The sequence below is a fragment of the Myxocyprinus asiaticus genome, chromosome 9 (assembly GCF_019703515.2).
Source record: "Myxocyprinus asiaticus isolate MX2 ecotype Aquarium Trade chromosome 9, UBuf_Myxa_2, whole genome shotgun sequence".
Lineage (NCBI taxonomy): Eukaryota > Metazoa > Chordata > Actinopteri > Cypriniformes > Catostomidae > Myxocyprinus > Myxocyprinus asiaticus.
The window spans coordinates 41931785-41955000 of NC_059352.1; the positions used below are offsets into that span (position 1 = coordinate 41931785).

General features: G+C 40.3%; 1 protein-coding gene across 1 annotated transcript in view; it reads left to right on the top strand.

The window, feature by feature from the left end:
* LOC127446262 (kalirin-like) overlaps positions 1-23216 on the top strand; it is a 158422-nt gene that overhangs the window by 130995 nt on the left and 4211 nt on the right. Inside the window, exons 35-46 of the mRNA XM_051707027.1 lie at positions 4008-4285; positions 4627-4734; positions 4976-5082; positions 5181-5247; positions 7303-7406; positions 8724-8793; positions 15174-15260; positions 15608-15700; positions 16249-16299; positions 16417-16494; positions 17321-17506; positions 17605-17776. Coding sequence (XP_051562987.1) covers positions 4008-4285; positions 4627-4734; positions 4976-5082; positions 5181-5247; positions 7303-7406; positions 8724-8793; positions 15174-15260; positions 15608-15700; positions 16249-16299; positions 16417-16494; positions 17321-17506; positions 17605-17776 — 1401 coding nt within the window. The remainder of the gene's footprint in view (positions 1-4007; positions 4286-4626; positions 4735-4975; positions 5083-5180; positions 5248-7302; positions 7407-8723; positions 8794-15173; positions 15261-15607; positions 15701-16248; positions 16300-16416; positions 16495-17320; positions 17507-17604; positions 17777-23216) is intronic.

The following is a 23216-nucleotide window of genomic DNA, read 5'->3' on the forward strand; positions in this document are numbered from 1 at the left end:
GTGTGGTACTGCCCCCTCAAGCTTCTGTTTTCCTGTAACCTAATTTCTCCATCAACAAACCGATGCGTCTGCTCTTCACTACGCTTTGAAGCTCAAATCAAGTTGCCTGCTCTGTTTGATCTTTTTTCTTTTTCTTGAAGAATCACATTCTCCTTGAAAATGCGTTTGTACATTCTGGCCCTTAGTGTTTCAGTGTGAATTATGCTTTAGATAAACCAAATAACAATATGCTTACCTGCATTTTCTACCGGACTGCAGTCTTTGTGTGAGTGTGAATGTAGAGGACATACTTTACCCTGTTTTTTTTTGTTCACTGGACAGAATGTTGGATCAGCAACTTGTGCACATGTGTGGGTGACTATGTTATTTTCAACTGGCTGTCTCCCCTGTTTTTAGATAAAAACGTAACGGTATGAAGCTTCTGTTTGTCTGGTGCTATGTTTGGAATGTTAAGGCATCAGACGCTTGTTACAGTGACAGTGTGAAACTTTGAGGAAATTAAGGGTTATTCTAACAAAGGGGCTTTATTCCTGCACATGGTCAGTGTGGATACTCCCTCAGGTCATTAGGACATGCAGGGGGAGACCGAATACCTGGGGGGTGTTAGCAGTTTCAGGGGCGGATGAGGGTAAATGGCTCTTTCAAGAAATTCTTAACAAAAAAAAAGTGACCTTTGTCACTTTCCCACCCCAAAGGAAGTTACTTACGCAATGTCTGTGATAGCTCAGTATCCCTATCTCTGAATCAGAAATGAGTAAATGCTATTCACAATATCATACAGCAGCAGGTATGAATACGCAATGCACATAATGATCTTTTTTTGGGTATCCCATTCTCTTTTTCTCCCAATTTGGAATGCCCAATTCCCAATGTGCTTTTAAGTCCTCGTGGTTGCGTAGTGATTCGCAATCCCAGTTGCCTCCGCATCTGAGACCGTCAACCCGCGCATCTTATCTCATGGCTTGTTTAGTGCGTTGCCACTGAGATATAGCGCGTGTGGATGCTTCACTCCATCCACCGTGGCAACCACGCTCAACTCACCACACGCCCCACCGAGAACGAACCACATTATAGCACCCACGAGGAGTTTACCCCATATGACTCTACCCTCCCTAGCAACCAGGCCAATTTGGTTGCTTAGGAGACCTGGCTGGAGTCACTCAGCACGCCCTGGGATTCGAATTAGCGAGCTAGTAAACTCCAGGGGTGGTAGCCAGCGTATTTTACCACTGAGCTACCCAGGCCCCCGAGTATCCCATTCTCTGTAGATATGAGGAATATTGTAGGCCACTTAATGTCTTTTAGCCTTATTAGTGTTTATAAATAAGCAGGAAATGCAATTTAATACATTTATAATGGAAGCTGACAAGCAGGTAGAACCTTGAATATGCATTTAAAAATGCAGCTATCACATTGTTTCAAATGTACTGTGTAACCATAAAGGGGCGTTCACACTTACAGTGAGTTGTTGTGGCTAGGTGAGCAGTGTCATTAATTTTCAATGAGATTTTTCAATTTGAGGCGACGTGCGACGGAGACAATGGAGATCTGACAAAGTTGAGCAGAGTTCAGCCTCATGCAATTGCACAGCACCGCGATCGCTTTCAGTGTGAATACCTCTTTGCACATGAACATTACACGTGTCAGCATGAGACTTGTGTGATAGTTGTTTTTGCAGCACTGTGCAATGTCATTGGCTGTCCAATCTTTCAACTCATGTCATGAGCAGCTATAAAGTTAAACCCATTTACTTTCCCTTTGCCACCCACAGGAATTATGTTGATAACTAGAAGTTTGTCCACTTATAAAAATAGTCCCACCTCAAAAGTTTGATTAAGATCACACAGATCAAATAATAAATATTTCAATTGAAAAAAAGTGTAGTTCACCCAAAAATGAGAATTCTTTCAATACTTTCTTTCTTCAGTTGAACACACACACAAAAAAAATCATTATATAGGCTTATTGTCATATAATGAAAGTGAATAGTGACTCTGGGTTGTCAAGCTCTAAAAAGGACCATGTAACCACAGTTAAAGAATTCAATATGACTTGTGCGCTATATTTCAAGTATTCTGAAGCCATTTGATCACCTTTCTATAATGTAGTGCACAAGTTGTATTGACTAATTTTACTTTATGGAACTTGACAGCCTGGAGTCACTATTCTCTTTCATTATACAATATGCTAAAAATACATTTTATTTTGGGTTCCACGGAAGAAAGTCATATGGGTTTGTAGTATAATGTCAGAATTGTCATTTTTGGGTGTACTATTCCTTTAAGCTTCTATTTATAAGTGTGTTTAATGTAAACACATTTCACGATCATTTACAATGCACACTGAGGAAAGAGTCAAAAGAGTCTTTGGTAATCGACAGCATGCTATGCATGCTATAAATAGACATTAGGTTAAAAATAACTTGGAATATTTTTACATGCTAAAGATTTTCCTTGGTCATCCAGTTGCACTTTGTTGTGATGTCTTGCTTTGTGGAGTTACAGAATGACTCTATGATCAGATCAGGTCAAGCTGGTTTTTTCACTCTGCAATCACATCTCTCACTTACCAGCTAGCACAGAGACCAGACAATTGCTTTTCTTTCACTTGAGTAAAGAGGGCTGCTTTCCAACAGCCTACCGAGGTAAGACGCAGAGCTCTTGGGTTTCTTGGCTTAATCAGTTTTCTTCTATTGGATTTGGTACTGTGGGTTTGATTTTTCATCTAAAGCATCTCTAAGACTTGATTATCTAAGCTGGTGAAAGAGATTAAAAATTTGGGGCTGTATATTATATGCACATTTTGAAGTTAGATACTTTTGCATGTTCTGTTCTAAATGTTCTGGGGTTATATGTTATGTTTGAAATGTTCTGAGTTTTTACAGTTATATATAATGATCTTAAGTGTGTTGAGGTTATACAGTTAATGATGATCTGAGGTTTTATACAGAAATATGTTCTACTTGTTCTGAGGTTAAATATTATGTTCTAAATGTTCTGAGTATACAGTTATATACTATGCTCTTAAGTGTGTTGAGTTTATATAGAGTATGATGTTCTGAGATTTTATATGATGCTCTTAAGTTTGTTAAGGCTATATATGATGTTCCGAGGTTATTCATTATGTTGTAAATGTTCTGAGGTTATGTATTATGTTCTACATGCTCTTAAAAAGTTATACAGTATATGATGTTCTGAGGTTATATACTGTAATATGTTCTAAATGTCCTGAGGTTATATATTATGATCTAAATGTTCTGAGTATAAGGTTATATATTATGCTCTTAAGTGTTTTGAGTTTATATATATATATAAACCAAAACAAAAATCGAGGTTACAGTGAGGCACTTACAATGGAAGTGAATGGGGCCAATCCATAAACATTAAAATACTCACAGTTTCAAAAGTATTGCCAGAAAATGTAAACAATATGGGTGTTGACATGATTTTAATGTAATAAAATTGCTTGCTAACCTTTTCTGTGTAAAGTTTTATCCATTTTACAACTTCGTTGCCATGACAGCGTAACGCCATAAACACTAAAAGCCTAAAACGACTGTAAAAACTACAAATCTAAACAACTTTACAGCTCAAATAACACATGAGTTTTAACAGAAGAATTAATGAAAGTGCATTTATAAAATTATAAGCTTCACATTTCTGCCTTTAAACCCTCCCAAAATTGGCCCTATTCACTTTTTGCTGAGGGACCAGCCAAAATAATCAACATTATGCCACAAATGCTGTCGATTGAGTTTAACTTGTGTGTTGAGGTTATAAATTATGTTATCTATATAATGTACTATATGTTCTGAAGAACTCAAAACACTTAATTCCTCAATACAATTAATTTAGTGTATAATTAAGTCTTAATTTCTTGTTTCTCTGTACAACTTCTGGAATGGATTCAGAATTGTTTTTACTTTTATTGATTGTCTATTATTTTCCATTGTTGGACTGTTGTATTCATTATCTGTATTCAATTTCTCTGTCATTTTTGTTTTACAGAAAACTATCCTGTGGGAAGTTCAGAGGTCAAATCTGAGTCAGCTGCATCCCTGCAGCCGCAGACATCGGTGACTTCTTTGCCGACCGGTTCTCCGGGACCTAAACGCTCTGGAACTACTGGAAACACATTAAAGAAATGGCTCACTAGTCCCGTACGCCGCCTCAGCCATGGCAAGGGTGACAATGCTAACGCCAAAAAACCCAACAACAAGCAACGTAAACGAGATGGCCGCAAGAGCATAGAATTAGGCCCGCCACACCAAGACAGCACCGAAGAGGTGTGTCTATTTACAATAAATAAAAAACATTCTTTCTCAAACTAATTACATTTTATCAAATGAAAGGAACATGTTAGTCTAAGACATTTTAACATTCCAGCAACATTGTTGCAATACCACATGCCAAAGGCGTAGAAATGCACTTGCTTCTGAAAGCACACCTAACATCAGGGATCTTAGGGAAGCCTAGTCAACCGTGTTGTGCCTCCTGCACAAGTGCATGTTTTATGAATATTGTTCCTACTGTTGGAGATCTTGAATGATAGATTCCTACCTGTTTTTTGTTTTGTTTGTTTTCTCCGTTAAACGATGTATAATGTTCTCTCTCTGTTTTTTTAAAGAGGGGAAGACGAGGAGTGAACAGTGGGGGAGAAGAGGAAGACGAACCCCACACCCCCCTCCCTCCCCCGATGGAGATCATTAAGGACCCCTCCACTCAGGAGGAGAAGGTGAACCGCAGAATTTCTTCAGTCTTTTATTATTTTGTTTCCTCTTTTTGTTCCTTCTGTAATGCACGCTAAAATTTAAGCAAAAGAGGATATACCAAATATTAAGAAATTCTGAAATTCATGTAACTCATTGCACTAAATGTCAGCTCACTTGGCCTGTTTGTGAACGTTTTGTCCATCTTGTTTGGTTTTTTTGTTTGGTTTTGATTCTTGTCTCTCTCTTTTTCTTTCACTCTATCAGACACCAGATCCTGGCTCTTTCCCAGTGTTGGGCAGCGTCACCCTGTCGGATCAGATACCCAGAGACCCAGAGACAGAGCAGACGAACAAGGCCTTGAGAGGGCGAATGTAAGCACCCATCTGATATGTATAGGTGTCTATGAGTCATGTAAGAAAACCTGTTTATGCATGTGTATTCTGATATCTCATATCTCTCTTATCCACAGGTTTGTGTTAAATGAAATGGTACAGACAGAGAGAGACTACGTGAAGGATCTGGGTGTCATTGTAGAGGTATGTGGCACAGAATACATTGGACTAGATATCAGCAAAATCACACAGAAAGGTCCATCCATCTTCGTAATCTGTCTTAAGTTACAGATAAAATAGTGTATTAGGTGTCATGGCATGATGCAATGTATGTTAATTTTCGGTTGAACCACTGTGATGCTTTTGTTCTCAATCAAAACAGTTGATTTGCATGAATGTCATTCAGGGACCTATTTTAAGAGCCGTATGCCTTAAAGGTAAAGTTCACCCCAAAAATGAATATTCTTTCATCATTTACTCACCCTTATGCCATCACAGATGTGGATGACTTTCTTTCTTCTGCTGAAACCAAACGAAGATTTTAAGAAGAATATTTTAGCTCTGTAGGTCCTCACAATGCAAGTGAATCAGTACCAAAATGTTGAAGCTTCAAAAAGCACATTAAGGCAGCATAAAAGTAATCCATATGACTCCAGTGGTTACATCTATACCTTCAAAAGCCATATGATTGGTGTGGGTGAGAAACAGATCAATATTTAAGTCCTTTTTTACTATAAATTCTCCTCCCTGCCCAGTATGTGGTGATATGCATGAAAAATGCAAATCATCGAAAACAAAAGAAGAAGAATGTGAAAGTGGAGATTGATAGTCAAAAGGAACTTAAAATCTTTTATTCTCATAAAAATAGCAAATTGTGCTTTGCGCCTCTTCATTAACATACAATACACACACAGTTTGTGCACACCCATGCCGACTTGCGGTTTGCAGTGGCACAAAATTTGCGCTTGCCCTCTCATGAAAATTGTATAAGATGCAGTGCACTGTCATTGCGCATAGTCAAGAAAATAGAGCCCTCTGAGTGCATTCTTGTATTATGATTTTTGTCCCCCAAAGACAATTCTTCAAACCTTTACCAATTACACACACCCTTGAAAATTAATGTTCCAGTCAAAATCAAAAATGGGTTAAAAGCCTCATTCAATATGGGACCTTTTATAATTACAGCAAGAACTTGTTATTCTCTAGTTCAGTGTTTCTCTGTCATGGTCCTGGAGGACTTACAGCATTGCAAGTTGGATGTCTCCCTTTTCTAACACAGCTGATTCTACTCAGTAGTAAAGACTACAAGATCTAAAATGGGTGTGTTTGTGTTAGATAAGAGAAACATCCATAATGTGTAGTGCTGAGGTTTTCTAGGATCAGGACTGAGAAACACTGCTGTAGTTCTTTAGAAAAGTATCTATATTCTGGTGCTTTAAAGAACCCAGAAATCTCACGGTTTAATTAAAATTTAAAAAAAAATTTAAAATAATAAAAACTAACAAAAATGATTTTATTCAAACCTATTGTGACAGTAGATGGTAGAGAGCTGTATAATGTATTATAGGAACTAGACGATTATTTAAAATACATATTCTAGCATGCATTTTTGTGTTAAGATGTCTTGTGTATTATTTATGAATATGTTTGATTAAATTTTATAGGTACCACCATAGTTGTCAAAATTGAGAACTTGGGCCCTATTTTAAGAGCGCTAGTGCTATGCTATAAGTCATAAGCGCAGTGTCAGTGGGTATGGCCATGAAGTTTTGGTATTTTCGTGCAAGCATGCGCAAGTGCTTTTAGCTAAATCGCGTAGCGCACGGTCTTTGCACATAGCGCTGCACTCTGCGCGCTTACAAAAATAGAGCTCCTTGTCTCTATTAATAGATAAAATTGTAGTTAAAGTATTTGGCATAAATAAACTTACACACTGTGTGTTTATAATAATTAGAAAAATATGCCCCAATAAGGGTAAATAATTGCCCATGATCAATTCCAGGGGCTGATAATTAGCCTAAATATTGCCCCTTTATTAAAAGTTCTATAACAATTCTCATTTACTTTCTGACACGCTGTAATGTAACATTTAACATTTTCAATCTCCACGAGCCACACAGGCAGCTCAAGAACTCTTTAAACTGAAAATTCTTGATAAGAAAAGAGTTCTTTGTTCAGCCTAAGGTGCTGCAAATAACCTTTTTTGAGTAATGTTCGTTTTTAAGGATCTCTAAATGTCTGTTTTCCTCCTCATCTCAGGGCTTTATGAGAAAGATCAGAGAGAAAGGTGTTCCTGAGGACATGACTGGGAAGGATAAAATAGTCTTCGGGAACATTCATCAAATCTACGACTGGCATAAAGAGTAAGTAATCTCTTTATCATGTTGTCAAAAACTCTACCAACATTACTCCGGTTTCACATATCCTCCGTGAGCGGGGCGTGAGTGAGTCATGAGCAGCACGTTTTGGCACCCATGTTAACAGATTACACCCTTCACATTGCAAGCGTGAATCGTGTAATGAAGCATCCCAGTGAGCGGATAGTTTCGGCTATTTTTGCTGCGTGGCTCACACTGAACTCAGCGGCTCTGAGTGTAGCAGAAAACTAAAATAATCAGAAGAAAAGTTGCAAAAGCAAATAAACAATATTTAAACCGAACCTACTATACACTACCATTTTTATGTCTGCATACATACAAACAAACAAACACAAAGAATAAATAAATAAACTGCAGGACTTTTGCCTGTGTTGTTTATATACAGAGACAGTATAGAAGACACGGACCACTGGTATTAAAATGAATGGGAGAAATTGGAATGGCCACCTTACAGGTACAAGAGCCAATCACCTTTTAGATAAAGACACCGCCTGTCAATCAACTCAAGAACGCGCATGCGCATTAGCTGGTCCAGACTAATTGCAATTTAGTATGTAAATATTTCAGTGACGTCATTGCTGCTTTGCAAGCAAGAACTAGGGATGTGCACAAGCAATCGATTAATCGAGTACTCGTTCAGTTTTAAATATAAAAATTTTTTAAAAAAACACTTCTCGTATATTACAGTTTGATTTTCCTTTGTGCCTTTGCCTGCCGTGGCCAACATTGAAACTGCTTCTCTCACCTAAATCTTGCGGTTAGTTCTTGCAAAGAGAAAATTCTGCCATTATTTAAAGTGACTGTATTGCTTCAGAAGACTTGGAAAGTATGTTTCTATGTTTTTTGTTTTTTTTTATCTAGATCTTGTTGTTTATGCATAGTGCTAATTTTTTCATAGGAAAAACAGGTTCAAAAATTGAAGATAAATTCTAAATATCAAGTAATCAAATACTCTTTTTGTTATGTGTTAAAGTACTCAATCACAAAATTACTTCAAATGCCCATACCTAGCAAAACTTGCCCATTTACTAGGCCTTTGATGTTACAGTTGCTGTATCTGATGCATAATGTTGTCACAGTCTTGCAGACATTTATCATAAATACAAAAGTATCTGTTTTGAGAATCTCATTTAAAAAAAAATCAGCATGCAAAACTTGAACATGCAAAAAATTTCCTGGTTGATATCAGGTAGGACGCACACTAAAGGAGGAAATAAACTGAATTTCCGGTGGGAATCTTGTGTGGTTTGAATGAGGGGTGTTTATGAGCATAACAAAAGCTTTTCTTTGCACTCTTTTAAGGTTCTTCCTCGGTGAACTGGAGAAATGTCTTCAGGATCACGATAGACTGGCTGAGCTATTTATCAAGCATGTGAGTTCAACAGAATAAATTCTATACAGTATGTGTAGAGGGGGATGGGGGTCAGGCTTTGCCAGCATTCTGTGTTGACCAAATGTCCCTACAACAAGAAGAGTAAACCCTGAAATCACCTACAGTACTGTGCAAAAGTTTTAAGCAGTTGTGAAAAATGTTTTATTGTGAGGATGTTTTCGAAAATAATCCAATGAATAATTTGTATTTATCAATTAACTTTATACAAAGTGCAGTAAACATAAAAAACGAAATCAATATTTGATGTGACCACCCTTTGCCTTAAAAACAGCACCAATTCTCCTAGGTACACTTGCACAGTTTTTCAAGGTTGTTGGCAGATAGGTTGGTCCAAGCAGCTTGGAGAACTTGCCACAGGCTGTTAAAAATGCTTCTGTCACTTCATGTTATCCCAGACTGACTCAGTGATGTAGAGATCCCAGATCCAGGCTGTGTGGAGTCCATAACATCTGTTGCAGGACTCGTGAATACTTCTATTCTATTGTATTTGCAAAAGGAATGTTTGGACATTTAAAATGTATATTTCTTTTGAAACACTAAAGCAGAAGATATCAAATATTAAGACAAATATTTTTGTGAAGCACCTAATTTGCCTTGGACTTTTGCACAGTAATGTATTTTGACATTGGTCCTTACAAGGAAAACATCATGGTTACTGGTGTAACCTCCGTTCCCTGATGGAGGGAACGAGACGTTGGTGTCGATGTAGTGACACTAGGGGTCACTCTTGGGAGCCCGAGACACCTCTGGTCTTTGATAAAAGGCCAATGAAAATTGGCCAGTGGTATTTGCATGCCACTCCCCCGAACATACGGGTATAAAAGGAGCTGGTATGCAACCACTCATTCAGGTTTTACGCTGAGGAGCCGATATAAGGTCCGGCCACTTCAGCGGGTAGTTCAGCGTTGTGGCAGGAGGGACCAACGTCTCATTCCCTCCATCAGGGAACGGAGGTTACACCATTAACCATGACGTTCCCTATCTGTCACTCACTCGACGTTGGTGTCGATGTAGTGACACTAGGGGTCGCCACAAGGCTGAACTGTGTTACGTGAACTGGCGGTGTGTGGTGGGCAGACTTGCTGTGTGCCTCATAGCAAGCACACCAGGTCGACACGTAACCTCCCCCATCACAGTTATGAGTGTCAAACAGCCCTTTTTGGGGACAAGTCGACTACCCAGAGATAGAGACAGGCTTAACCCAGTCGTGGCCTCTTTCCCCTTCTCTTTTTCCACTCCCTAAAAAAGAAGGGGGATTATCTGACTGGGCCGCCAGGTCTAGTCGGGGGGTGTCCCTCCCAAGGGGAGGACACCGCGGAGACCACACCTCGCCCCAAGAGAGGGGGGGATATTTAAGTGGAAGAATACATCACATGGTCTTTCCAACCATGTGGAGAGCCTTCAAGGTAGATCCTGCCCAATGGGGGAGGAGTTACTACAACATGGAGACTGGGGCAGAGGGGCTCTGCCCAAGAAAGATGCAGTGTGCCAGCAGGGAAATGAATTAGCGGAAGATATAGATCGCATGGGGTTAGCCTTACAGGGAACCGCCACATGCGGAGCACCTACCCCAGAACCGGGCTCTTAGTTAGCGCATGTACTGGGCCAGCAGCGAGTCTCTCCGAAAACTCGACTGCCACAGGGCTCGGAGGAAGTCAACCAGGGAATGACTTTTGTGAACACTACTGGGAATTAACAGCGCACGTCTTCAGCTCAAAAGGAGGTGGAAGGCGCTATGTGCAAGCGATACACCCGGCCGGCTATCCCGGGCTTATCCGCTTGTGTTGCGTGCCACTACCTGGGACAAAACTGGTTCCACCCGGAGGTTGTACTGGGCGCACTCGTTCGTAAGGTGCGCCGTCAAGGAGACCGAGTCCAATTCCAAACCGAGAAAAGAGATGCTCTGAACCGGGAGGAGCTTGCTCTTTTCCCAGTTGACCCGAAGCCCTAGTCGGCTGAGGTGTGAGAGCACCAGGTCCCTGTGTGTGCATAACACGTCTCAAGAGTGAGCTAAGATTAGCCAGTCGTCAAGATAGTTGAGAATGCGAATGCCCACCTCCCTTAATGGGGCAAGGGCAGCCTCTGCGATCTTCGTAAAGACGCGAGGAGACAGGGACAGGCCAAAAGGGAGGACTTTGTACTGATATGCCTGACCCTCGAACGCGAACCGCAGGAAGGGTCTGTGTCGAGGAAGGATCGAGACGTGAAAGTACGCATCCTTCGGGTCTACCGCCGCGAACCAATCTTGATGCCGGACGCTCGCTAGAATGCGTCTTTGCGTCAGCATCTTGAATGGGAGTCTGTGTAAAGCCCGGTTCAGTACTCGCAGGTCCAAGATTGGCCGCAACCCACCGCCTTTTTTCGGTACAATGAAGTAGGGGCTGTAAAACCCTTTCTTCATCTCGGCTGGAGGGACAGGTTCTATCGCGTCCTTCCGTAGGAGGGTAGCGATCTCCGTGCAAGGTAGCAGCATTTTCGTCTTTCACCAAGGTGAAGTGGACACCGCTGAACCTGGGCGGATGCCCAGCGAAGTGAATCGCGCAGCCAAGTCAGACGGTCCGGACCAGCCCTCGTGACGGACTGGAAGGCGCAAGCCATGCGTCCAAGTTCCGCGCAAGGGGGACCAAAGGGACAACGTCATCAGATGTACCGGCAGGTGGGGCCTCGCGGCGGGGCGGGGCGGAGCTCGAGGTGCCACACCACGTCGTGGCTGTGCTGAGTCCGAGGACATCGAAGCACTTACCTGGCTCCTTGTGACCACCCCCGGAACAGCCTGGGACGGGGGAGGAAGAGGCCTGTCCTCGTGACCCGTGGAGACTGTCACATCGGGGGCGGATTTGTGCCACAGCTGGGCGCTCAGGGCGGGAGACCGCCGCTGGAGTGCCAACCTGCCAAATGGAGTGGTGGATGGTGGTCGTGATGCCAGCCATACACACCGGATACGTGACCCAGGGAACAAGGAAACCACTCTTGCTGAGCTCTTGAGTACTGCAGCCACTTGGGCATGCAGCGCAATTAAATGCAAAAGGTAACAGAAAGATGAAGATCTGCTTACCAGCTCCAGAGCAGCGGGTTTCGTTGTCCCTGGGTCACCCGTCTCAAGGGCGCTTTGAAGACTTTCACGGGTTCTGGGCGGCCGTGAGACGGGTGGCGTCTGCTTCCTGCGGTGGGCTCCACGCCGGGGCCAGGCCGAAGGGGCGGGCTGCGGCGGAGCCGGTGCAGTCACTGCAGGGGGACGCTCTTGGCGATGAGTAGATGGGGTGCGGGATCTTGAGCCGCGCCGGGGCAGGATATGCCGGCTAGCATCCATCTACTGCTCTACCATCGAGAACTGCTGGGCAAAGTCCTCGGTGTCGCCGAATAGGCCCGCCTGGGAAATGGGGACAGCAAGGAATCGTGTCTTGTCGGCCTCACCCATCTCGACCAGGTTGAGCCAAAGGTGGCGCTCCTGGACCACTAGTGTGGCCATCGTCCGCCCGAGAGACCGCGCCGTGACGTCCGCCGCTCGGAGAGTGAGGTCGGTCGCTGAGCGCAGTTTCTGCATGAATCCTGGGGCGGAACTACCCTCGTGCAGTTCCTTTAGCGCCTTGGCGGACTTGCAGGAGAGCCATGGCGTGCAGGGCAGAGGCGGCTTGTCCAGCGGCACCGTAGGCCTTGGCCGTCAGAGACGACGTAAACCTACAGGCCTTGGATGGGGGCTTTGGGCACCCGCGCCAGGTGGCGGCGCTCTGCGGGCATAGGTGCACCACGCATGCCTTTATCCACCGGGGGATTGCCGAATAACCCTTGGCCACCCCACCATCGAGGGTAGTGAGAGCGGGATAGCTGAAAAGATCGGGACCGGGCAGTAAAAAGTGCCTCCCGCGACCTTGTCAGCTCTTCATGCACTTCCGGGAAGAAAGGAACGGGGCGGGGCGTGGCTTTGAGCGGCGCCGTGAGCCCAGGAACCAATCACCGAGCCGCGAGGGTTCAGGGAAGAGCGGTGAAATCCACTCTAACCGACGCTCGCGGCTGCCTGGGAAAGCATGTCATCATCTCCGCGTCAGCCTGTGACTGGGCGATCGACCCCGAAGGGAGGAGCCCAGCTGAGGCTTCCGACTGGACGAGCCCGCTCTCCGATGCTGCGCTCGAGAGCTCATCATTTTCGCGGGCTCCGAATAAGAGGTCGAACTCGCCGTGAGACGAGCCGGCGGACTCACCCGGAAGCCCGATCGGGGCAGACGAGCATGCTGGAGAATGGGAGGTCCGCGGGGGATACCCGGCGGAGGCGGTCCCATTGGCGTCCCCAAATCACCCCCAGTGCTAGCCGCGCTGGCCTCATACCCGTGGGTAAAAGGACCGAGGCGGGAGCCTCTGGGGTGGCTCGCTTTCTTACGAAGGCGAGCCGCGACCGCAACGTTGCCATGGACATATTCTCGCAATGAGAACATGACCATCCACGAATGCTGTCTCCGCGTGAGCAGTGCCCAGACACGAAAGACAGTGATCGTGACCGTTAGAAGGCGAGAGATAACGAGCACAACCAGGAATAACACACAATCGGAAAAGCATCTTTAAAAAGACGCGTCTTTAAAAAGACGTTCCGTGTGTGCGCTCTTTTAGAGAAATATATACTCTTTTCGAGGGGAAAAATGCTCTTTCAGAAAATATACTCTCTAGTTTTTCTGCCGAAGCGCCCAGGGGCATTCTCTGCAGTGCAGAGGAGGGAGAAGCCTGAAATGTGCCATCAGATCCAGCAGAGGTGAATGAACAGTAGTATTCAGCTCAGCGAGCATGACCGTTCAGCTCCGAAGAGAAAATCTGAATGAGTGGTTGCATACCAGCTCATTTTATACCCGTATGTTCGGGGAGTGGCATGCAAATACCACTCGCCAATTTTCATTGGCCTTTTATCAAAGACCAGAGGTGTCTCGGGCTCCCAAGAGTGACCCCTAGTGTCACTACATCGACACCAACGTCGAGTGAGTGACAGATAGGGAACAGCTTATTATTAACTTTTATATTATATATAATGTCTTAATGAAATTGGAAAAATTCAGAAAGTTTTATGCAAAGGTTAGATTTAGGGGTAGTGTTAAGGAATAGAAAAAAAAACATTAACTCACAAACATTTTTTTTATTTTTGCTGCTTGTTCAATTTACTTAATTAAAATGAACTAAAGCAACACAATTCTGGAACATTTTGTCATGACTTGATTTCATTGTGTTCTATCTATTTAAATTTGTAAAAATTAAAGCTTACTTAATCCATTTGAGTTGGGACTACATTAATATTTTTTGTGGTGTTAATGTAGCATTGATTAAACTGGGCAGGGGATTTCCATTTCCCAGCATGCTTTGCATGAGACTCGACAAGGAGAGTAAATGTTAAAATGAAGTGTTATTTCATGTGTTTTTGTGCAAGATGAATATAAAGGGGGATACAAATTTAGTATTTAAAGGTGCACTCAGTCATTTTTGTGAATATGTCGTCTTGGACTTACACTGAAACCTTGTGGCCTGGAAGCAGCATCATTCAAACATGGTAGATTTTAGTTTCCAATGCCATTGTAAAAAATAAAAAATACTATTAACAGTCAGCCATGATTAATTTAATCCATGAGTGAAAGTGTCTGATAACAGGGAGGTTACTGAGATTAAGCGAGTAGTATTCGGCTTTTATAAGGTTACTGATATGACTGATATGTCTTCATCTCATGTAAGTGCTAATGATTTTATACTTTTGTCTAAAAATAACTATTCATTTCTTTAGGAGTAAAACTTTTAAATGAGGAAAAAAATTACTGAGTGCACCTTTACTGTTTTGTTATGTTGAGATTTAGAAGAGTTTCTGTTATGTTGGAGTTTTGGGGGTTACAATTATGGTGAAGAGTGGAACTTGAGCTAAAGATGAGGACAGGTAATGTCACATGAGATTGTGTGCTCGCTTCGCTGAGCAAATGCTGTGCTAACTATAGCATAGTTACTAAACTACACTCTATAGTGCTTCCAACCAGCATGTATTTAGCATGCTAACATTCAATTTCAGAGTAAGTACATAAAGAAATAAAAGATATTTATTTGAGTTATATTGACACCTCTAATTTTGTTGGGTTTACCCAATTCAACTATGTTCTTCCTACACAAAGTGTTTGTGTTGAGATTACATAATAAATCTAAGTAAAGAAAACCCATTTCAAACACCTGGAACCACTGTCCATGATTGATTCAAGTTCAGCCAAAGAGCTATTTCTTTTGTGTGCAATAAACTGAGATAATATTCAATGGAAAATTCCCACCATGATAAAAAAAATAAATAAAAAAAACTAACATGTGTTTGTGTAGTAAACCTCATTTGATTGTCTTCTTGTGTTATCCAGGAGAGAAGGTTACACATGTATGTGATCTACTGTCAGAACAAGCCCCGCTCAGAGTTTGTGGTAGCTGAATATGACACATACTTTGAGGTGAGTGTTATTGAAGGACAGCTCTGTTTTGCCTCCTCTGATGCCCCTTTTCCACCAAAATGGAGCTGGTTCTCGCACTGGACTCAGTGTTCGCCAGGGAATCTGTGAACCACTTTGTTTATGTGTCTTACAAGTTTTGAGAACATAATTAAACATCCAAAGTAATTTAATTCAGCATCTTTATGCTTTTATTGCAGCCATCAAAGTTCTTAGCAACCAATTCATACTTATCATACAATATTTCTAAATAACATAATTTTATGCACTGGTACCCTGTCGGTGGAAAGGCAGCATGTGCTGATCCGGTGAAGTACTCAGTTTGATGATGTTGTTGATGTTTCTATCAGGAGGTGCAGCAGGAGATAAACTCCAGACTGTCTATCAGTGATTTTCTCATTAAACCCATCCAGAGGATTACCAAATACCAGCTCCTGCTCAAGGTAACATATAATCAATTACACAAACACATGCAATCATTTAAAGTCAACAACGCATCAGGGTCAGAAGTATAGGTGACTCGGTGCAAAAATGGCACACATTTTTTTTTTTTTAAATGACCCCGAAATTCTAAATGTGGGGGCAAAAATATTTTTTCTGTTTCTGTTTGTAACATCTATACTGTAGTTCTGAATATTCTATTTTAGTCTTAGTTATACCTACAGTATTATGGCATAAATATGAGCTGATGTTGATTTAATTCTTTGAGAAAGAGGTAATAAATTCTCTGTCTTGAGAATTTGTATTAATGAATTGATTTAATTAACGTATTTGACATTAACAAATGAGACACAGTTTATATTTTAAATAGTCTAAATAAATATGCTCCCAAAGGTAAAAAAAAAAATGCCCTGGACATCAAATGTTTTGTAGGGTATTAGCACTCTTATTATTTGTTTTATCAATACAATACGGTCAGATTATTATCCTATTTTAATATGCTCTCTTTTCCTTTTTTTTTTTTTTTTTTTTTTTGCATTGGATCTTCAAGGACTTTTTGAAATACAGCTCTAAAGCAGGATTGGACTGTAAAGAGCTAGAGGTACGTGGCCTAAAGCAGTTCTGTAGAAATTTGAATCAATTCAATATTTATAATATATTCTATCCTTAATGTCCAGTCATGTATTGACACTGCTAGTCTGTGACTTGACTTCTGCAGAAAGCAGTTGATCTGATGTTCCTGGTGCCCAAACAATGTAACGACATGATGAATCTGGGGCGATTGCAGGGCTATGAGGTAAAAATAGATATATACCTTTTGCTGACATTGTTTCAAAAACAATAACAGAGACACCTTATGAAAAAGTTGAACATAAGAGTAACTAAACCTCAAATAATTTGTATTGCATTGTAATTATTATATTAATAATGTAGTTGCAAAGTAAGTCATTTACTTACCATTTATCATAACAATTTTGCTAATCAAATTGTAGTTGCAAGGTTTACTGCCAGCAGTAGTAGCTGTAAAATTACACTGACAATTAAGAGATTTCAAAGCAGCTTAAGAAAAAAGTTCTATTATTAAGCTAACACTGTTCTTGATGCTGTTTACACTGTCTAGACTAACAACTTTGGAGCTTGACTTCAGCAACAGTAAAAGATGACAGAAAGGAATTAGATGAATTGGCTCTTTGTAGAAACTGTGCTTGACTACAGCACGCATCTGAATATATGTCTGATTATTTGATCATTTGATGAGTGACTGCTGCCTTTATCAATAGAAAATACACATTAGCATCTATGTGCCAGGCAAATAGTGTTCTGTGAATAAGACACAATATATAATTTGCGTAATTTACATATAAAGGAAATTTAACTAGATTCTGGGTGGTTAGTGGAAAAGATGTAGGATTTCTGTGCCAGAATCCACACAACAATGGGGCAACCGTTTAGTAAATTCACCTCATACAGTTCTACATGAGGGAGAAATACCAGGTTATGTGTAGGCACAAACACAATCACATAATGTATGTATCAGTGCAAGGATTATCACATTGCATCAGCATTGCACAACAGAGTGTTAACACAAGATTCATAACTCTCTATTATGTTTCTCTGTGTAGGGGAAGCTGGTAGCTCAGGGAAAGTTGTTGCAGCAGGACACATTCTTCGTGACAGAGCAGGACTCTGGCGTTCTATCACGCAGTAAAGAGCGCAGAGTCTTCCTCTTCGAACAGATCGTCATCTTCAGTGAGCTGCTGCGAAAAGGATCATCAACACCAGGGTACCAGTTTAAAAAGAGCATCAAGGTACACATACAGTGTGGTTGTTCCGCAGCAGTAAAAGAAGTCTTTTTTATGTTATGCATAGTAAAGGTGTAGTGTTTATAATGTGTTTACCTTTGCAGGTGAGCTACCTGAGCATGGAGGAACATGTGGACAGTGACACCTGTAAGTTTGTGTTGTTATGTCGTGGCTCATCTGAACGGTTAACGCTACAGGCCGCTAACATCGATATCAAGAAAGTGTGGGTGCAAAGTATCAGAGGACTACTGGACATGCAGATGAACTTCCTCACGGGTGAGAAACTCCAAAAAGGGTTAATGTTCAGTGATTTATGAACAAAAAAATGGATGGGTGGCATGATAGTGGATGGATGGATGGATTGATGGATGGATCTGTAAATTATAGGGATGTCCCGATACTGGTATCAGTATTGGGTCCGCTCATGTACTGTACTTGTACTCGTAAAAATGCTCCGATACCACAAACCGATACCATCTGACATACGAATGTCATTACATAAACATTCAGCGCACAAATTAAAATCATGTTATGTCCTAGTGAGATTATTTTACTGCAAAAGGTGTGATTTAATTATAGAAAGATATAGTTTGCATGAGCGGCGCGCTGCAAATGTGAGCACTTGTGAATGTATGGAGACAGTTTTGTGCCAACGCCAGCTGCACCGCATGTACCTTTTAATCCTCTTTGGCTCATACAGGGAACACTGTCATGAGCATTGAGCACTCTGTTTGAAGCAGATGACAGCGAACAGACCACAAATTCACTTTGTAGCACAAAGCACAAACAGAGTACATACTTATTTAATTAAATAGCAGCCTTTGTGGTTTAATAATCACTTTGAGTCATGTAGCGACCGGCTTCTTCAGTGGCTTCTTCTTCTTCGTTGGCACGACTGGCATTTCCAAAGTGGGAAGCTCGTCATAACTTCAGAGCAGAGAGCTTCTATTCACCTTATTCAGCCCACCCTTTTCCATGCTCCGCTCTTCCGAATTTTGTCATCTAACTTCCTGTTTGTATTGAAGCTACTAAGAAGAGTCGATCAAAATGGATTACTTGTGGGAGCCCAGAAAGTATTTTTCATCAAGAGTTGATGGTGTGAGTCTACAGCACCCCTTTACTACGTGAAAATTCTCGTGAGGTGTTTTTTCTGTCACTCTAAATGTTCGTATTTTCTGACACCTGCAGAGGTAAATTGGACCTGGCAGATCACATCTGGACAGCTATGACACTGCATGTTTTTCATAATACACGTTTAATTGTTATACGTGCAATTCTCCTTAATTTTTAGGTTTCAGCTTGTTAATAATTTGTGTTAAAATGTGTAGTTGATATGAAATGTCCAACAGTGACAGCTCGTATTATTACACATGCAAGTTCAACATTAAAGAAAATTACAATTGCACTTTTTAAAATTAATTTGTCGCCCTACAATTTTTAGAGGCTTAAATGTGATTAAAATAGTTGTAAACGGAATATAAAATAAAACAAACACTTTCACGTGTGTGTGTGTGTGTGTGGGCGGGTTTAAGTGGTTTACGAGGACTTATTTTTAGGTTACAAACTGGTAATTACAAGGGTATTATGCTATAATGTGGTTTATGAGGATATTTCTAGTGTCCCCATAATTCAAATCGCTTAAAAAAACATACTAAATGATGTTTTATTGAAAATGTAAAAATGCAGAATTTTTTTTTGTGAGGGTTAGGTTTAGGGGTAGGGTTAGGGGATAGAATCTATAGTTTGTACAGTATAAAGATCATTATGTCTATGGAGAGTCCTCATAATGATAGCTGCACCAACATGTGTGTGTGTGTGTGTGTGTGTGTGTGTGTGTGTGTGTGTGTGTGTGTGTGTGCGTGAAAAATCTGCTTACCTTAACTATAACGCGATGGGTGAATGACATGAGAAGATGGTCAGAGGTGTCGTTCAAGATATTTTTAATGGCTTTGTGTTGTCTCTTGGAGTTTCATAAGCACAGAGGCATATCAGTACATCCACAGCTTGAAGGTAGGATCTTGTGTATTTATGAATGAAGTACTCTTGTTTAAAAATCTCTCCGCTCTGCTTCCAGTTGTTACGACATCCCCTGAACACTTTAAAATACTCATGATAGCTTATGACAACTCTATAACCTGTAAATCCACTTCGCTAGGTAATTACACTTTGACATCAACACCATAGATATCTATATAGAGCCACTAGAACGGAAGTTCAGAGACAACATTTTCAAGATGGCTGCGCACTACTTTCTCTGGTGCATAAGGTGAATTCTGAGATAAAAAACCTCAGTGTTTTTACCTTAGGCGAGAGCGTAATGGTGAAATGGTAAGTCACAGTTTGCGGATACCATACAAATGAATGGGGAGAGCCGTAAACTGACACCTACCTGTCGCAAAATAGTCAGTTTCTTCTCTTACAAAACAGCAATTTTATCGTAGTAAACTCCAAACATAGTTAACTCCAAAAGGATTGTTTAGTGCAATACATGTTGAAGATTAGCGAACAGGTGGTCAGTTCATTAAATGATGAGCTGTTTCCTCACAAAAACAGTCTATTCGTAATGAAGCATCTCCCCCATTGATATCCATTCAAAAAGAACGGCCTCGTGTCTCCTCGCTAGTGTACCGCCCATATCATGTCTATGGGACTGCAGCGTTATGCTATTTTAGGCTAAGCTTGTAGGCTCCCTATATAGAAGGGATCTGGTCAGAGCTACTTGGTCATAACAACACAGAAACACTTCAAAATAAAAGCTCCACCAATATAAAAGCTCAAATTAAATGAAAAAAGTATGACAGAAATGTAACATTCACTGTTATACTACTTTACTACTACAACTAATAATAATAATATTGTATTATATTTAAGCAATAGGATCTGTGATGCTCTGTTATGAAGCACTGAATTTACACTGAATGTATTATTATTTATTACTTCAATGTATTTTGGATTGTGCTGTGAAGTTCTGAATAAAAGCACTTAATTTGAAAATTGAAAATTATTCGTTATACTTTCATTTGATTAAAGTTTTAATGAATTTATTTATATAGATAAAATTTAAATAAAAAGTTGATATGATTGGATAGATGGATGGAAGAGTTTGTAAGTAATATGGATGGATGGATAATTCTGTAAGTAATGTGGATGTATGGATGGATGGATGATGGATGGATCTGTAAGTTATGTGGATGGATGATTATATAAGTAATATGAATGGATGGATGAATGATTCTGTAAGTTATATGGATTGCTGGATGGATGATTATGTAACTAATATGGATAGATGGATGATTCTATAAGTTATGTGGGTGGATGGATGATGGATGGATGGATCTTTAAAATTATGTGGATGATGGATGGATGGATGATTCAATAAATTATGTGGATGGATGATTATGTAACTAATATGGATAGATGGATGATTCTATAAGTTATGTGGATGGATGGATGATGGATGGATGGATCTGTAAGTTATGTGGATGATGGATGGAAGGATGATTCTATAAATTATGTGGATGGATGATTATGTAAGTAATATGAATGGATGGATGAAAGATTCTGTAAATTATATGGATGGATGGATGGATGGATGGATGATTATGTAACTAATATGGATAGATGGATAATTCTGTAAGTTATGTGGATGATGGATGGATGGATGGATGATTCTATAAATTATGTGAATGGATGGATGATTATGTAAGTAATATGAATGGATGGATGATTCTGTAAGTTATATGGATGTATGGATGGATGTTTATATAAATAATATGGATAGATGGATGATTCTGTAAGTTATGTGGATGGATGGATGGATGGATGGATGGATGGATGGTTGGATGGATGATGGATGGATGTATCTGTAAGTTATATGGATGATGGATGGATGGATGGATGGATGGATGGATGGATGGATGATTCTATAAATTATGTGGATAGATGGATGATTATGTAAGTAATATGAATGGATGGATGGATGATTCTGTAAGTTATATGGATGGAGGGATGATTCTATAAATTATGTGGATGGATGGATGATTATGTAAGTAATATGAATGGATGGATGATACTGTAAGTTATATGGATGTATGGATGGATGATTATGTAACTAATATGGATAGATGGATGATTCTGTAAGTTATGTGGATGGATGGATGATGGATGGATGTATCTGTAAGTTACAATATGGATGATGGATGGATGGATGGATGGATGGATATCTGTAAGTTACAATATGGATGATGGATGGATGGATGGATAGATGATTCTATAAATTATGTGGATAGATGGATGATTATGTAAGTAATATGAATGGATGGATGGATGATTCTGTAAGTTATATGGATGGATGGATGGATGATTCTGTAAGTTATGTGGATGATGGATGGATGGATGATTATGTAAATAATATGGATGGATGGTTATGTAACTAATATGGATAGATGGATGAATCTATTAGTTACATGGATGGATGGATGGATGGATGAATGATTGTGTAAGTAATGTAGATGGATGGATGAGTTTGTAAGCAGTGTGGATGGATGGATGATTTTTTAAAGTAATGTGAATGGATGGATGGATAGATAGACAGATGGATGAGTTTGCAATATGGATGGAGGGATTGTAGAGTTGGTATTGTCAGCTGTTGGCTGATAAACAGACAGATCTGAGCTGTTTTGAATTGTTCTCTGATTTTTATTTTCTGTTAAGTTATGTGTATGGATGGATGGATGGATGGATGGATGATTCTATAAATTATGTGGATGGATGGATTGTGTAAGTAATGTAGATGGATGGATGAGTTTTTAAGAAGTATGGATGGATGGATGATTCTGAAGTAATGTGAATGGATGGATGATAGATAGACAGATGGACAGATGAGTTTGTAAGTAATGTGGATGGATGGATGGATGGATCTGTAAATTATTTGGATAGGTGGATGGATAGATGGATGGATGAGTTTGTAAGTAATATGGATTGATGGATGATTCTGTAAGTTAAATGGATGGATGGATGGATGGATGATGGATGGATCTGTAAATTATATGGATGGATGATTCTATAAATTATTTGGATGGATGATTATATAAGTAATATGAATGGATGGATGGATGATTCTGTAAGTTATATGGATGGATGGATGGATCTGTAAATTATTTGGATGATGGATGGTTTATGGATGGATGGATGGATGGATGGTTCTGTTAGTAATATGGATGGATGGATGATTATGTAACTAATATGGATTGATGGATGATTCTGTAAGTTAAATGGATGGATGGATGGATGGATGGATGGTGGATGGATCTGTAAGTTATATGGATGGATGATTCTATAAATTATTTGGATGGATGTTTATGTAAATAATATGGATGGATGGATGATTCTGTAAGTTATATGGATGGATGGATCGATGATTTTGTAACTAATATGGATAGATGGCTAAATCTTTAAGTTATATGGATGATGGATGGATGGAGGATTCTATAAATTATGTGGATGGATGATTATGTAAGTAATATGAATGGATGGATGACGATTCTGTAAATTACATGGATGGATGGATGGATGATTGTGTAAGTAATGTAGATGGATGGATGAGTTTGTAAGAAGTGTGGCTGGATGGATGATTCTGTAAGTAATGTGAATCGATGGATGGATAGATAGATGGATGAGTTTGTAAGATGGATGGAGGGATTGTAGAGTTGGTATT